General features: G+C 36.4%; 1 protein-coding gene across 5 annotated transcripts in view; it reads right to left on the reverse strand.

The window, feature by feature from the left end:
- USP34 (ubiquitin specific peptidase 34) overlaps window positions 1–17,140 on the reverse strand; it is a 248,246-nt gene that overhangs the window by 172,609 nt on the left and 58,497 nt on the right. For all 5 annotated transcript variants that reach the window (XR_008289340.1, XM_053200642.1, XM_027072388.2 and 2 more), the window contains exons 4-5: window positions 12,286–12,336; window positions 11,975–12,124 (exon numbers count right to left, since the gene is read on the reverse strand). Coding sequence is in view for 4 of the 5 variants with exons in the window: in XM_053200642.1 (XP_053056617.1) it covers window positions 11,975–12,124; window positions 12,286–12,336 (201 nt within the window). In the remaining variant the exon portion in view is untranslated. The remainder of the gene's footprint in view (window positions 1–11,974; window positions 12,125–12,285; window positions 12,337–17,140) is intronic.

A 17,140-nucleotide genomic window follows, 5' to 3' on the forward strand; every position in this document is an offset into this window, starting at 1 on the left:
CTCAGTTAGTTGAGTGTCCAACTTTGGCTCAGGTCATGATCTCATGGTTCATGAGTTCAAGCCCCTTGTCGGACTCTATGCTGACAATTCAGAGCCTGGAGCCTGCTTTGGATTCTGTGACTCCTTCTCTCTCTGCCCCTACCCCACTCACTCTTTCTCTCTCAAAAATAAAATTTAAATTAAAAAAAAAAATTTTTTTTTAAATGGGCAAAGGATCCGAACAGGCATTTCTCCAAAGAAGACCTACAGATGGCCAATAGCCACACGAAAAGATGCTCAACATCACTACTCGTCAGGGAAATGCAAATCAAAACCACGATGAGTTATCACCTTATACTTGTCAGAACAGCTAGAATCAAAAAGATAAGAAATAACATTTGTGACAATGCGGAAAAAGATGAAACGTCATGCATTGTTGGTGGGAATGTAAATTGGTGCAGCCACCATGGAAAACAGTATAGGGGTTCCTCAAAGAATTAATTATACACACATATACATGTACATACCATGAAATATTACTCAGCAACAAAAAATAATGAGATCTTCCCATAAATAACATGAATGGACCTAGAACATTTTATGCTAAATGACAGAAGACAGAAAAACAAAAATATCTTATGATTTCACTTACATGTGAAATCTAAATATCAAAGTAAACCAACTAACAAAAACCAGGAACAGACCCATAAATACAGAGAAATGATGGTTACCAGAGGGGAGAGTGTGGGAGGGTGGGCAAAATGGGGTAAGAGGAGTGGTATATACAGGCTTCCACTTACAGAATGAGTAAGTCACAAGGATAAAAGGAACAGCACAGGGAATATAGTCAATGATATTATATGGCATTGTACGGCGACAGATGGTAGCTATACTTGTGGTGAGCACAGCGTAATATATGGACTTGTCAAATCACTATACTGTACACCTAAAAACTAATGTTACGTTGTATGTGAATTATAGTTCAATTAAAAATAATATTACTCTGAGATAATATGATTATGTGAACAGAACAATCCAAAACAACTTTCAGTAAGTGTTTTTAGAATTAAATGGTTTGTCAAGAATGCTGCATAGAAAGTTAATACAAGTAATTAATATACATACATATATACATGTACATACACAACCCATATTATATATAAGCATATGTTTTCTGAATTACCAGGAACAAATACTAAATAAAGTTTTCAAAAATATTCTCCTTAAACAAGTATCAAAAAAATTTATGTCTACAAAAAAATCTAATAAAGACATGTAACACCTTGGAGAAGTCTGGGAAGATGATGGAGTAGGAGGACTCTAAGATCATACAGCCTCACAGATACAACTAGATAACACAGCATATATAATCCAGAAAACAACCAAACACTGGGAGAACAAACTCCACAACTCAAGGTAGGGAAGAGACCAGGAAGGGCAAAGACATGGTCTTCGAGCTAACCATACTGGGGAAGGAGTCAGCACAGAGAAGGACAAAAAACTTTCACACATTTGCCTCTGAAAGGAAGAGAGGCTGAATTTTGGGGGTTCTTAAAACCAGGGTAACTTAATGCCTGGAATTTTAAAACTCAATGGGCTCAGCTAAAGGAGAGCCCAAATGGCATTAGGAAGTAAAGTCCCCACCCTTAAAGAGACAGCATAACAAATAGCCCTGCAGATACAGCACAAAACTAGAAATTTGAAAGACACTGGAAACAGACAGGAGTGGGAGTGATCTGCTCATCTTGGAGCATGGTCAGAGAGACAGTCACCACAAGGAGACCCCTCCAGGAACAGAGGAGCTGGCAAACACCATTTCCCTCCCCTCACCACCCAGCATACAGGCAGCTGCAGAAACCTGAAATGGGGCCAACAATCATTACCTAACTTACTTGCACCAAGCTGCCTACCACCACCCCACACCCCACATGTTGCTAGACCCACCCTTCCCCATCACATTCCCTTAGTCCCAGTGCTGTAGGCCTCTACCCCAACATACCAGTGCATGTATCTGGCCAACACATCTCCCAATGAGCTGCCCGTTTTGCAGAACCTCAGTTCAAGAGGTGGCTGCAGGGGCAAATGTCATTTCCCACACTTTATTAAAATGTGCCCAGCCCCTATTGAGGACCAAACATCACCACAATACACAAAGACAGCATCTGCAGATAACTGTACTGAAGGAAAAAGAGACCAAGACACAATAGGAGAGCACATGCAACACATACAGGACACACACCTAAAAAGACCAGGCCCTGGAGAATAGGGGACTCTGAACTGCACAGCACTGCAAAGCACTACAAGACCTCTTCTTCATAAGGCTGTTATCATGAAGAGCAAGATAAAGAACTGACATTGATAACACAGAAAAACAGATACAAGAGATGAGACAAAATGAAGAGACAGAAATATCTCCCAAATGTAATAACAGGACCAAACCACAGAAAGACCAAAGTGAAACAGACTTAAGAAATATGCCTGATACAGAATTTAAAGTAATGATCATAAAGATACTCACTGGACTTGAGAAAAGAGTGGAGGATATCAGTGAGATCCTTAACACAGAGATAAAAAAGAACCAATCAAGAGATCAAGATTAAATTACATTAAATTAAAAATACATTTGATGGAATAAACAGCAGGCTAGAGGAAGCAGAGGAATGAATTAATGACCTGGAAGACAGTAATGGGAAGTAACTAAGCTGAGCAAAAAAGAGGAAAGAAAATTATGAAAACTAAATAGACTTAAGGAACGCAGTAACTCCATTAAGCGTTAACAGCATTTGAATTATAGGGATCTCAGAAGAATAAAGAGCAATGGGAGGGGCAGAAAACTCATTTAAAAAATAATAACTGCAAAATTCCCTAATCTGGGGAAGGAAACAGATATCCAAATCCAAGAGGCACAAATTCCCCTAAAATTCAACCTAAAGATGTCCACACCAAGACACGTATTAATTAAAATGGTGAAAAGTAGCAATAAAGAAAAAATGTTTAAACCAGCAAAAGACAGTTACATACAAGGGAAACCCATAAGGTTATCACCAGATTTTTCAGCAGAAACTTTGTAGACAGGAAAGGAGTGACATGATTGTCAAAGTGCTCTGCTATTCAGAATAGGAGAGATAGTTTCTCTAAGAAAAAGTAAAGGGTTTTATGACCATTAAACCAGATCTACAAGAAAGGGGGCTCTTGGAGTAACAAGGAAAGACTGTGAGAGGATGAAAAGTAAAAACAAAAACAAACAAACAAACACAAAAGCAATAAAAATAAGTATTTCCATAAAAACTGGTCAAGGGGTTCATAAAATAAAAGGATGGAATATTTACATCATACACCTAAAATGTCGAGAGAAGAAGAGTAAAAACGGATTTAAACTTAAGCAGAAACTAATAGAATAACGTATGTCAACTAGACTGGGAACCTAAAATTTAAAAAAGTAGTCATAATAAAACCATTAAAAAAATAAACTTGGGGCACCTGGTGGCTCAGTTAAGTGTCTGACTCTTGATTTCAGCTCAGGTCATGATCTCACAGTTGTGAGATCAAGCCCTGTGTCAGGCTCCACACTGGGTGTGGAGCTTGCTTAAGATTCTCTCTCTCCCTCTCCCTCTGCCCCACCCCTGCTTGCACATGTGCACACTCTCTCTCTAAAAAAATAAATTTAAGTGACCATTAACTTATAGATTGCTATACACAGATGTTATATACAAACTTAATGGGAACCACAAATCAAAAACCAGTAGTAAATATGTAAACAATAAAGTAAAAGGAATCCAGGTATATCACTAAAGCCAACAAACCAGAAAAGAGCACAAGGGAAGAAAGGATCAGAAAAAATCTAGAGAGGGGTGTCTGGGTGGCTCAGATGGTTAAGTGTCCAACTTCAGCTTGGGTCATAATTTCATTGTTCGCAGGTTCAAGCCCTGCGTCAGGCTCTGTGCTGACAGCTCAGAGCCTGGAGCCTGTTTCAGAGTCTGTCTCCTTCTCCTCTGCACCTCCCCACCGCCATGTACTCTGTCTCTCTCTCAAAAGTAAAGAAAAAAAATTTTAGAAAGAAATAATCTACAGAAACCACAAAACAAGTAACAAAATGGCAATAAATACATACCTATCAATAATTACTTTGGTTTTTTTTGTTTTTTGTTTTTTTGTTTTTAGCAGGGAAACCAAGTTTTATTCCTCACACCTGGACTGTCATTAGTGAACCCCTATGGAGAGTCTCAAGAGTATGAAGAATGTCATAAATTAGTGCAGGTGACCTGTATGCAAAATGGACAGAGGTGTGGAATTACTATAAAAAGAATATTTATCTAATAATTTAGATGTCTTGTTTGAGAATATGTTGGTACATATATATAGATAAATTGGCCAAACCTGAAAGCTTCAGTTCAGCTAATCATTAATTACTTTGAATGTAAATGGATTAAACACTCCAATCAAAAGACCAAACTGATGAAATAGACCAAAAAAAAAAAAAAAAAAAAAAAGACCCATCTATATACAGACTATAAGAGATTCACTTCACACTGAAAGACACCTGGAGATTAAAAGTGAGAGGATGGAGAAACATTTATCATGCAAATGGATGTCAAAAGAAAGCTGAGGTAGAATACTCAGCAAAATAAGACTTTAAAACAAAGACTATAATGAGAGACCAAGACACTATATAATAATAAGGGGGACATTCAACAAGAGGATATAACAATTGTAAATATTTATGCACCCAACCTGAAAGCACCCAAATACATAAAACAGTTAATAACAAAGGAAACAACTGACAGTAATAGTAGTAGGGGACTTTAACAACCCCTTACTTACATCAATAAATAGATCATCCAAAATAAACAAGCAAACAGTGGCAATGAATGACAAACTGGACATGGACTTCATAGACAAATTCAGAACATTCCACCCTAATACAGAATGAACACTATTTATAAGGGCACATGGAACATTCTCCAAAACAGATCACACATTAGGCCAAAAAAAAATCTCAACAAATTCAAAACAATCAAAGTCATACCACGCATCTTTTCTAACAACAATGCTATGAAAACAGAAATCAACCACAAGAAAAAATCTGCAAAGATCACAAATAGAAGTTTAAATAACACGCTACTAAATAACAGGTAAACCAAAAAATAACAAAAGAGATCATAAATTACACAGAAACAAATGAAAATGAAAACACAACAAAATCTTGAAGATAGAGCAAAAGTGGTTCTATGAGGGAAGTATAGAAGGGCAGCCGGCTGGCTCAGTTGGTGGAGCATGCGACTGCTGAGTTCTGGGTTGTGCATTCAAACCCCACGTTGGGTATAGAGATTACTTAAAAACAAAATATTTTAAAATAAAATAAAGTAAGAGGAAAGTATATAACAATACAGGCCTACCTCAAGAAGAAAGACTAATCTCAAACAACCTAACTTTACACCTAAAGAAACTAGAAAAACAGACAAAACTTAAACCCAGCCAAAAAAAAAAGGAAATAATAAAGATCAGAGCAGAAATAAAGGATACACAAATTTAAAAAAGCAATAGAACAGATCAATGAAATGAAACCAGGAGCTGGTTCCTAGAGAAGATCAACAAAATTAATAAACCCCTAGGGAGACTCCTAAAAAAAAAAGAGAGAGAAAACTCAAAGAAAAAAAATCACTAATAAAAGAAGAGAAATAACAATGTTACAGAAATACAAACAACTGTATTTGTACAGTTTGTATGAAACTAAAGAAGGAATAAACAGAAAATTTTAAAAGACCATATACCAACAATGAAGTGAATCAGTAATCAAAAAACTCCCCAAAATCAAAAGTCCATGACCAGATGGCTTCACAAATGAATTCTACGAAATATTTAAATAAGAGTTAATACCTATTCTTCTGGAACTATTCCAAAAAATACAAGCGGGAGGAAAATCTCCAAAAACATTCTATGACGCCAATATCACCCTGATACCAAAACCAGACAAAGACACCACCAAAAAAAAGAGAATTATAGGCCAATCTCCCTCATGAATATAGATGCAAAAGTCCTCAAAATTATTGTCAAACCAAATAAATAATACAATAAAAAAATCATACACTGCAATCAAGTGTGATTTATTTCCAGGATGCAAGATGGTTCAATACTCATAAATCAATCAATCTGACACATGAAATCAATGAGAAAGGATAAAAAACATATCATTGTTAAATGGTTTCTCTGCTTCTATTGAAAATTACAACATTCATTCACAATAAAAAACTACAACAAAGCAGGTCTAGAGGGAATATATTATCAACATAATAAAGGTCTTATATGAAAAACTCAGAGCCAGGGCACCTGGGTGGCTCAGTTGGCTGGGCATCCGACATCAGCCCAGGTCATGATCTCACAGTTTGTGAGCTGGAGCCCTGCATCGGGCTTGCTGCTGTTAGTGCAGAGCCCACTTCAGATCTTCTGTTCCCCCCTCTCTCCTTCTCTGTCCTTTCCCTGTTCCTGCTTGTGCTCTTACTCTCAAAAATAAATAAAACATTTAAAAGAAATTAAACAAGCCCAGAGCCAGCATCAGACTCAGTGGTGAAAAACAGAATTTTTCCCCTAAGGTCAGAAACAAGACAGGATGTCCATTTTCACTACGTTCATTCAACACAGTAGTAGAAATCCTAGCAACCGAGAGTGCTTGAGTGGCTCAGTCGGTTAAGCGTCCAACTCCTGATTTCGGCTCAGGTCACGATTTCAAGGTTCTTGAGTTCAGCACCAGGCTCTGTGCTAACAGCACGGAGCTGGCCTGAGAGTCTCTCTCCCCTCTCTCTCCCCCACTTCCCTGCTCACACACACACACTCTCTCTCCCTCAAACTAAACAAACATTAAAAAAGGAAGGGAGGGAGGGAGGGAGGGAGGGAGGGGGAGGGAGGGAGGGAGGGAGGGAGGGAGGGAGGGAGGGAAAGAAAGAAAGAAAGAAAGAAAGAAAGAAAGAAAGAAAGAAAGAAAGAAAGAAAGAAAGAAGGAAAGAAAAGAAAGGCAGAAAGAAAAAGAAAGAAATCCTAGTAATCAGAGAAGAAAAAGAAAGGTACCCAAATTGGTTAAGGAAGAAGTAAAATTCTATTTGCAGATGACATGATACTACATATACAGAACCCTAAAGGCTCCACAAAAAGGTAACAGAACTGAACAAGAGTTCAATAAAATTGCAAGATACAAAATCAATGTACAGAAACTGACTACATTTATGTACACTAATAATGAAGCAGCAGAAAGAAAAATTAAGAGAAACAATCCCATCTACAGCTGCACCAAAATTAATAAAATACACCTAGGAATAAACTTAACCTGAAGTGAAAGACCTATACTCCAAAAACTATAAAGCACGGATAAATTCAAGTTAACACAAAATAATGGAAAGACATTCCATGCTCATGGATTCATACTGCCCAAAGAAATCTACACATTTAATACAATTACTATCAAAACACCAATGGCATTTTTCACAGAACTAGAACAATTCCAAAATTTGTATGCACCCACAAAATACCTCGAATAGCCAAAGCAATCTTGAAAAAGAAAGACAAATCTGGAGTTATCACAATTCCAGACTTCAAGTTGTATTACAAAGCAGTAGTAATCAAAACAATACAGTACTGGCACAAAAAGAAACCCACAAATCAATGGAATGGGATAGAAAGCCTAGAAATAAACCCACGATTATAGGGTCAATTAATCTTTGACAAACGAGGAATGAAGATACATTGGGGAAAAAACAGCTCTTCAACAAATGGTGTTGCAAAAACTGGGTAGCTACATGCAAAGGAATGAAACTGGACCACTTTCTTACATCATAAACAAAAATAAACCCGAAAAGGATTAAGGACCTAAATGTGATATCTGAAACCATAAAAATCCTATAAAAGACCACAGGCAGTAATTTCTCAGACATCGGCCATAGCAAAATTTTCCTAGATATGTCTCCTGAGTCAAAGGAAACCAAAGCAAAAATAAACTATTACAACTTCATCAAACTTCTTTGCTGTACAGCAAAGAAACAATCAACAAAACTAAAAAAGGCAAACTTACTGAATGGGAAAAGATATCTGCAAATGACATATCTGATAAAGAGTCAATATCCAGGGGCACCTGGGTGGCTCAGTGGGTTAAGCATTTCAGCTCAGGTCATGATCTCAAGGTTCGTGGGTTCGAGCCCCACATCAGGCTCTGTGCTGACAGGTCAGAGCCTGAAGCCTGCTTTAGATTCTGTGTCTCCCTCTCTCTCTGCCCCTCCTCTAGTCTGTCTCTGTCTCTGTCTCTCTCAAAAATAAACATTAAAAAAAATTAAATTAAAAAGAGTTAATATCCAAAATATGTAAAGAATTTATGGGGCGCCTGGGTGGCTTAGTCAGTTAAGCATCCATCTTTGGCTCAGGTCATGATCTTTCAGTTCCCAAGTCCAAGCTCTGCATTGGGCTCTATGCTGACAGCTCAGAGCTACAGCCTGCTTCTTGTTCTGTGTCTCCCTCTCTCTCTCTGCTCCTCCCCCACTTGCGCTCTGTCTCTCTCAAAAATAAAAAAACTTAAAAAAAAAAAGAACTTATACAACTCAACACATACACACTACTGGGACCTCATGAAGATAAAAAGCTTCTGCACTGCAAAGGAAACAATCAACAAAACTAAAAGGCAACCAACGGAATGGGAAAAGATATTTGCAAATGACCTATCAGACAAAGGGCTAGTATCCAAAATCTATAAAGAACTCACCAAACTCCACACCCAAAAAACAATCCAGTGAAAGAATAGGCAGAAAACATGAATAGACACTTCTCTAAAGAAGACATCCGGATGGCCAACAGGCACATGAAAAGATGCTCAACGTCACTCATCAGGAAGATTCAAATCAAAACCACAGAGATACCACCTCATGCCAGTCAGAGTGGCTAAAATGAACAAATCAGGAGACTACAGATGCTGGCCAAGATGTGGAGAAACGGGAACCCTCTTGCACTGTTGGTGGGAATGCAAATTGGTGCAGCCGCTCTGGAAAACAGTGTAGAGGTTCCTCAAAAAATTAAAAACAGATCTACCCTAGGACCCAGCAATAGCACTGCTAGGAATTTACCCAAGGGATACAGAAGTGCTGATGCGTAGGGGCACTTGTACCCTGATGTTTACAGCAGCACTTTCAACAACAGCCAAATTATGGAAAGAGCCTAAATGTCCATCAACTGATGAATGGATAAAGAAATTGTGGTTTTTATACACAATGGAATATTACTTGGCAATGAGAAAGAATGAAATATGGCCTTTTGTAGCAACGTGGATGGAAATGGAACGTGTTACGCTAAGTGAAATAAGTCATACAGAGAAAGACAGATACCATATGTTTTCACTCTTATGTGGATCCTGAGAAACTAAATAGAAGACCACAGGGGAGGGGAAATAAAAAAAAAAAGTTAGAGAGGGAGAGAGCCAAAGCATAAGAGACTCTTAAAAACTGAGAATAAACTGAGGGTTGATGGGGGGTGGGAGGGAGGGGAGGTGTGGTGCTGGGAATTGAGGAGGGCACCTATTGGGATGAGCACTGGTGTTGTATGGAAACCACTTTGACAATAAATTTCATGTTAAAAAAAAGTTACACAACTCAACACACACACACACACACACACACACACACACACACACACACACACGATTAAAAATGGGCAGAAGAGGGACGCCTGGGTGGTTTAGTTGGTTAAGCGTCTGATTCTGGGTTTCAGCTCAGGTCATCATCTCCTGGTTTGTGAGTTCAAGCCCCAGTTCATGAGTTCGAGCCCACATTGGGCTCAGTGATAACAGCATGGAGCATGCTTGGGATTCTCTGTCTCCCTCTCTCTCTGTCCCTCCCCCCACCACACACGTGCATGTTCTTTCTCAAAATAAACTTAAAAAATAATAAAAAAAACCAAAAATTGTTTAAAAAAGGCACATTAATACCTCCACACATAAATACAAAAAATTATAATGAGAGAAATTTAAAACATGCAAATAAAAACACATTTACCATATTTACAGATAAGGAGACTCAATACTGAAGAGATGACAGTTCTCTCCGAATGATGTACAGATTCATGGCAACCCAAAATGTTTATGTGCAGAGCTTAGGTGTTGATTCCAAATGGAAAGGTCCATGAGGAGACAAAACACTCTTTAAGAATGACAGGGTATGGTAATGTAATGTACAGCATGGTGACTGTACTTAACAATACTGTATTGCATACTTGAAAGTAAGAATAGTTCTTAAAAGTTCTCAGGACAAGAAAAAAAAATTTGTTAACCATGAATGGTGTTGGATGTTACTTATTGTAGCAAACATTTTGCAATATATACAAATATTATTACATTCTACACCTCAAACTAATATAATGCTATATGTCAATTACACCTAAAAAAAAAACAAAAACAAAAACAAAAACGTAGAAGAAGAATGACAGGAAAGTAGAATTTGCTTTACTAGATAGCAAGACTTATTATAAAGCTCCAGAAATTAAGATGATGTGATTAAGCAAAGAGACTAATGTAATATGCTAGAGATCCCAGACCCATAACACACCTAATTTATAACAAAAATTATACTGGGAAACAAAGAATAAAGGACGGTCTTTGTTGAATTGCTAGAACCAGTGTTTGTCTATAAGAAAATTAATCTTGACCACCCACACCATACACAAAAATCAACTCCAATCGAGCTGTAATCAAAATGTGAAAACAAAACAATACAACTTCCAGAATATCAGAAAATAACTTCATGACCTTAGGGTGAGAAGACTTTTTCAACCACAAATGAAAACACAACCCTAACAAAAAAGCTTTGATAAATTACAAACCATTAAGATTGAGGAATAATAGCTCTTAACAGACACAGGGGAATGAAAAGCAAACCATAGACTGGAAGAAGATACTAGCAATATATGTATGTCAGACAAAGGATTTGCATATGAAACATAAGGAATCTTCACACATCTGTAAGGAAAAGCAGACAATGTGATTTTTTAAAACAAGTAAACGACGTGAAAAAGTACTTCTCATAAAATAACCAAACGGTGAATATGCCTATGAAACAATATTGAATTTCATTATAGGCACACATTGGAGATACTGCAGGTTCAGTTCTAGACCACCACAATAAAGCTAATGTCACAATAAAGCAAGTCAAACTAATTTTTTAGTTTTCCAGTACATATAAAACTTGTGTATATACTATATTGTAGTCTATTAAATGTGAAAAAATATACCTAAAAAAAATGTATAAACCTTAATTAAAATTCTTTGTTGTTAAAAAATACTAACCATCCTATGATGGTTAGTGATTTGTAATCGTTGATCACCATTACAAATATAAAAATAATGAAAAAGTTTAAAATGTTGTAAGAATTACAAGAATGACATAAAGTGAACCACTTATTGGAAAAAAGGCATCAACAGATTTGCTCAACACAGGTTGCCACAAACCATCCCTTTGTAAAACTCAGTATCTGGGAAGCTCAAAAAAAAGAAAGTTCAATAAAACAAAGTATCTCTGCTTCCACACTTACTGTGCTTCACAGTAACTGACATTTACAACACAGAATAATTATCTTCTTTACAAATGCAGAAAAATGTTATTAAGTCTTCTAAGTCAGGCACACTGTAGTAGCACCCTAAGCAAACAATCTTGTAACTAAAAGTCTAAAATGCCAAAAATTTCCCAGTACAAAATCACAGGCAAGGAAAGTAAAATTAACATAAGACTTCTGTTCACAGAAGTAGTAAAGGTCTAAATTTACTTATTTAACTTAAATTAGTTACTTTATACAAATTCCATTTTTATTATAAGACCTTTTATAAAGGCTTCTGTACCCAATTTTTTTCAAAATATAACCCAGGAAAAAAATTCTTGTAATGCAAGCCACTCAAAACCTGTTTTTCTGGACATAAAACTCATGTTATTAAAGCCATTAATTCCCAAGATTAAAACCAATTCCAAACAATACTTACATTAGATACAACTGTAATAAATGCATGTGCTATAAGAAATGGCAAAGTTTCAGGAGTTCCATATTCAAAGCAATCCTTCATGAGAGAAAGGCCATTTTTCCCACAAAACAAACATACATAACGAAGCAAATGCAATGGTACTTCTACATCCTGAGGGGGAAAAAAAAATTTAAACTCATCAGGAATAATTTTCATTTTATTACCAAAATGGAAAAGATACTGACCAAATATAAAAATAAACTCAAAGACCTATATGAATAAAAAACTGAATTTTCCATAAACCTGAGAATAAGAAAAACATAAACACTTACATTCATATCACAGAATGCCCCTAATATGTTGCTTTCTTGGGTTGATATATCCTGATTTAAAAAAACAAAAACAAAGTAAACACAATTAGGTCACCCTACAAGATAATAATCTCTGAAGAAAAAAATACAATTTCTGCATCAAATATACTCAAAAAAAGACAATATTCTATAGATTGAGTTTACACAACATGAAACAGGTTTTTGCAATTGTTTCTCATCATGAATAATGATATTCCTAACTGAAGCTTATACGGTTCAGTTCTAATATGTATTTTAACTCTTCTGCAAAGAAATCTGTCTACACTATATACTATATATTGCATTTTCAATAAAAAATGTCTCCATAAAGAATTGGGATAATTGTCACAAAAATAGATTATAACATTTTAAAACCACTTAATTTTTACCTAAAAATTCCACAATGTGCTTTGTATACATATGATTTAAACTACTTGATAGCATATTCATTCACTGTTGGCGAGAATATGAACAGGTATGACCTTGTTGGAGGGTAATTTGGCAATATCTACCAACATTTAAAATGCACATTCTCTTTGACCCAGCAATTCATCTTCTGGTTATTTATCCTAACAACTAATGAAAGCAGTGCTAGAAAATGTTTAATGATGTTTACCTGAAATTATTTATAATATCTCAAACTTAGAAACAACTTAAGTATCCATCAACTGGATGGCTAAAATGTGATATAACCATCTAGGGTCTTATACAGCTTTCAAAAATAAGGTGAAATGCCATGAGGCATCTTTTTGGGACAATGGAACTGTTGTAAAAATGCAATGAGGTAATGGTAACACAATTCTGTAAACTTACTAAAACATGTTTAAATTATATATTTTAAGCAATTGATTTTTATGGTAAGTTATTCCTTTAAAAAGCTAAGGTGGGGGGCGCCTGGGTGGCTCAGTCAGTTGGGCTTCCAACTTCAGCTCAGGTCATGATCTCACGGTCTGTGAGTTCGAGCCCCGCGTAAGGCTCTGTGCTGACAGCTCAGAACCTGGAGCCTGCTTCGGATCCTGTGTCTCCCTCTCTCTCTGACCCTCCACCATTCATACTCTGTCTCTGTCTCAAAAATAAATAAACATTAAAAAAATTTAAAAAAAAAAGCTAAGGTGGGTCCACATGTACAGGCATCGAAAGATACTGCCTTGTATTACGTTTTTAAAACTTAGGATTTACGAACTTGATCTGATTTTCTTTACTTTTTATATGTCTGGAAATAATCTGAATTAATTTCCTAACAATGGTTTTTCTGAGATGATAGAGAAAGGAGAGTTCAAGGCTCTTTTAAGTCTATATTTTGTATATTCTGTATTTTTTAGTCACAATGAAAATCTTTCTATCAGAAAGTTTAATACTTTCATCTGAAAAACACTACCAAAGAAACCTTTCATTCATTGCTGTTACCTGCTTGCTTTATGTAAATTCCATTGCTGAAATGAAGTTCGAAAACAACTGATTGAGAGCATCACATAAAACTCTCAGAACATTTCCAACTAATCAAAAACTGTCCTAAGACAGGTCAAAACACCTGTCAAAGCGAGTATACTAAACTTAAATTTATTCCTGAGCTTCTACTAGCAAGGCCACAGGTAAAGCTTTAAATTATTCTCAACAAACCTTCTGTCTTCAACAAGTCCAGAATGTAAGACACCTGTGGTATTAAAGATTCATGGGCCAAATCAACCATGCTGGAATATTAGACTGGAGTCAAGATTTCTAGTGCCTAACATGAACACAGCTAGAAAATGTCCTAACAGAATTCTATTCTGATGTGCAAAATGTCAGCTCTTGGACTTACTTCTATTTTCACTCCTCAAAAGAACTATTTTATCCTTTCTTGTTTCTACTCTTAATACATGAAGACATTATTCTAAGGTGTCTTTAAAATCTCATCTTTAGTAGTATATAAAGAGTTAACATAGATCTATAGGTAACAACATTATGAACAATACTAAGAAGCCTCCCTGAAATCCAAATCAACATCAGTTTTGTTTCAAAGTTCTAATTTTAGGAGCCCCTGGGTGGCTTAGTCGGTTAAGTGTCCGACTTCAGCTGAGGTCACGATCTCATGGTCCATGGGTTCAAGCCCTGCATTGAGATCTGCAATGACAGTGCACAGCCTGCTTGGTATTCCTCTCTCTACCTCTCTCTCTGCCCCTCCCCAACTCACACTTTCTCTCTCAAAATAAATAAACTTAAAAAAAAAAGTTCCAATTTTAAATTGATCCCTAAAAAGGCCTTAAGAAACCTATTAGTTTTTGTCTTTTTAGAAAATCTCTCATTTATACATAAGATAAAGGCACTCTATTTCTAGAACTACAGAGAGGGACCTATTACTTTAAAAGAGAAAATAAAGAGAAATAAATGAGTAATCAGAAAGTAATTCCTTGGGGCACTTGGGTGGCTCAGTCGGTTGAGCGGCCGACTTCGGCTCAGGTCATATCTCGCGGTCCGTGAGTTCGAGCCCCGCGTCAGGCTCTGTGCTGACAGCTCAGAGCCTGGAGCCTGTTTCAGATTCTGTGTCTCCCTCTCTCTGACCCTCCCCCATTCATGCTCTGTCTCTCTCTGTCTCAAAAATAAATAAACGTTAAAAAAAATTTTTTTTAAAGAAAAAAAAGAAAGTAATTCCACATCTAATTAAACAAGGGGGAGCCTAGGTGGCTCGGTCAGGTAACCATCTGACACTTGACTTCGGCTTAGATCATGATCTCACAGTTCATGGGACTGAGCCACAAGTCAGGCTCTGAGCCAACAGTGGGAAGCCTGCTTGGGAGTCTCTCTCACTCTATCCCTCCCTACCACAAATGCACTCTCTCAAAATAAACATTAAGAAAAATAAAAATTAAATTAAAAACAAACAAACAAATGCTGCTCCATGACCAAACCACGAAAAACTGAAGGCCAGTGAATTAGGAATAGAATTTTTGTTTAAAAAGAAGTCATCAGCGTATCAAATAATCTGCTGTTATGGAAAATTAAGACTACCAATTCTGGAGAGCATACAGTTTACCACCAATGACTAGACCTAATCAAACAAAGCCATACTCTCAAACAGTTCTGCAAAACAGAACACTCTGCTATGATGGAAATATTGTCTACACTGTCCAATACACTAGCCACGAGCCCCATGTGACTACTGAGCTTTTAAAATATGGGAAGGAAGGAAGGAAGGAAGGAAGGAAGGAAGGAAGGAAGGAAGGAAGGAAGGAAGGAAAGTAAAAAGAAATATGGTTAGTGTGACTGAAGAATAAATTCAATTTATTTTAATTTTAGTTAACTTAAATAGCCAGATTTGTCTGTTCACTACCATATTGGGCAGTAGAGCTTTAAAGTAAAGAAGCTCAGGAGAGGATAGTGATAAAATGCAATCCAAGAAAGTCTCCATTGGCTTATAATTGCTTGCAAATGAACAAGCAGAGCTTCTATTCGCTTCTACAGAAGTAAGCCATCCACACAGATTGGTGACAAGGAAGATAATGAGTAGAAGACAAACAAGCTATTTGAGTTGTTTAGGATTGTTCCTTGAATGTGAGTACTGTAGATTATTCATCTTTGTATACACAATAAATAGTGCAGTTCCTAGAATAGATGGTCAATGTTTATTTTTTTTAATAGTTTGAATAAGGTACATCTGTTTATCAAAATTAGAGACAAATCCAAGCGTCTGAATGCTATAAATATAAACAAAAAAAAGTCATAAATCAGTATGGGATTTAGTTAGTGATGGTTGCACAACTGTAGGAATACACTACAACTTATTAAATTGCATACATTAAAAGGGTGAATTTAAAATACTTAATTTAATAAAGCATAAATTAAAAAGTCAGTGGAAAGTGGCAAGAGAAAACCCAACCAGATTCAGAAATCTGGAACATAGTGTATATATTTAAGTCTATCTAATCATATCTCACATATTTAACAAGGGCAGTGTTTCTCTTTTCTCTAATTTTTATACTCATTTCACTTTACTTAGGAAAAAAACTTAGAATACTAGGGCAACACCTCACAGAATTACACATAATGATTCAGAATTAAGAAAAGAATGCAACAGCTCCTTGTCCCCATCCCCAAAAAGTTTAACCTCAATTAAATATACCTATTTCTAATTACTACATCTTTTAAAATATTATTGACTTTGATAGGAAGAAAAGCAGGATATAGACAGGAAGGGATGGGGAGAAGGAGGGGCTCCAAGTTTCTCCTTTATTCACTACTGGCAAGATAGCAATAGCTGCAGAGATTAGTCTGAAGTGATGTGAGAAGCAGTGTAGCGGGGTAAGACCTGAATTCTTTGTTTTTTGGTCTTTTTAATTTTATCTTAGAGAGAGACAGCATGAGTGGATGAGAAGAACAAAGAGAGAGAATTTTAAGTAGTCTCCATGCTCAACACACAGCCGAACACAAGGCTCAATCTCACAACCGTGTGATGATGACGACCTTAGCCGAAATCAAGACTCGGATGCTTAACTTGACTGAGCCACCCAGGCACCCCAGAATAAGACCTGAATTCTACAATTCTCAGCAATATACGTTGCAAACCTGACCAAAACTTTTAATCCGTGTAAGCCAATTCCCTTTATATAAAATCAGGTTGTTGACAGTTTTCTAAAGTCATAGCTATCTAAATATTAACACATGAGTACTGAATCATCTTCTGAAAAGTCCTGGCCAATTTGTGCTTCTTAGGAAAGTCAAAATCAAGATCAAATTAAAATCAAAGTTAAATATGACTGCTACCACATAGAACCACATGGCCACTAGGACAGAAACCATACGTTTTTCAAGAATTTGTAATAAAACATTACTAACATATCAGAAACCTGGGAAACAGCTA

This window comes from Acinonyx jubatus, chromosome A3, assembly GCF_027475565.1.
Source record: "Acinonyx jubatus isolate Ajub_Pintada_27869175 chromosome A3, VMU_Ajub_asm_v1.0, whole genome shotgun sequence".
In the NCBI taxonomy this organism is placed as follows: domain Eukaryota; kingdom Metazoa; phylum Chordata; class Mammalia; order Carnivora; family Felidae; genus Acinonyx; species Acinonyx jubatus.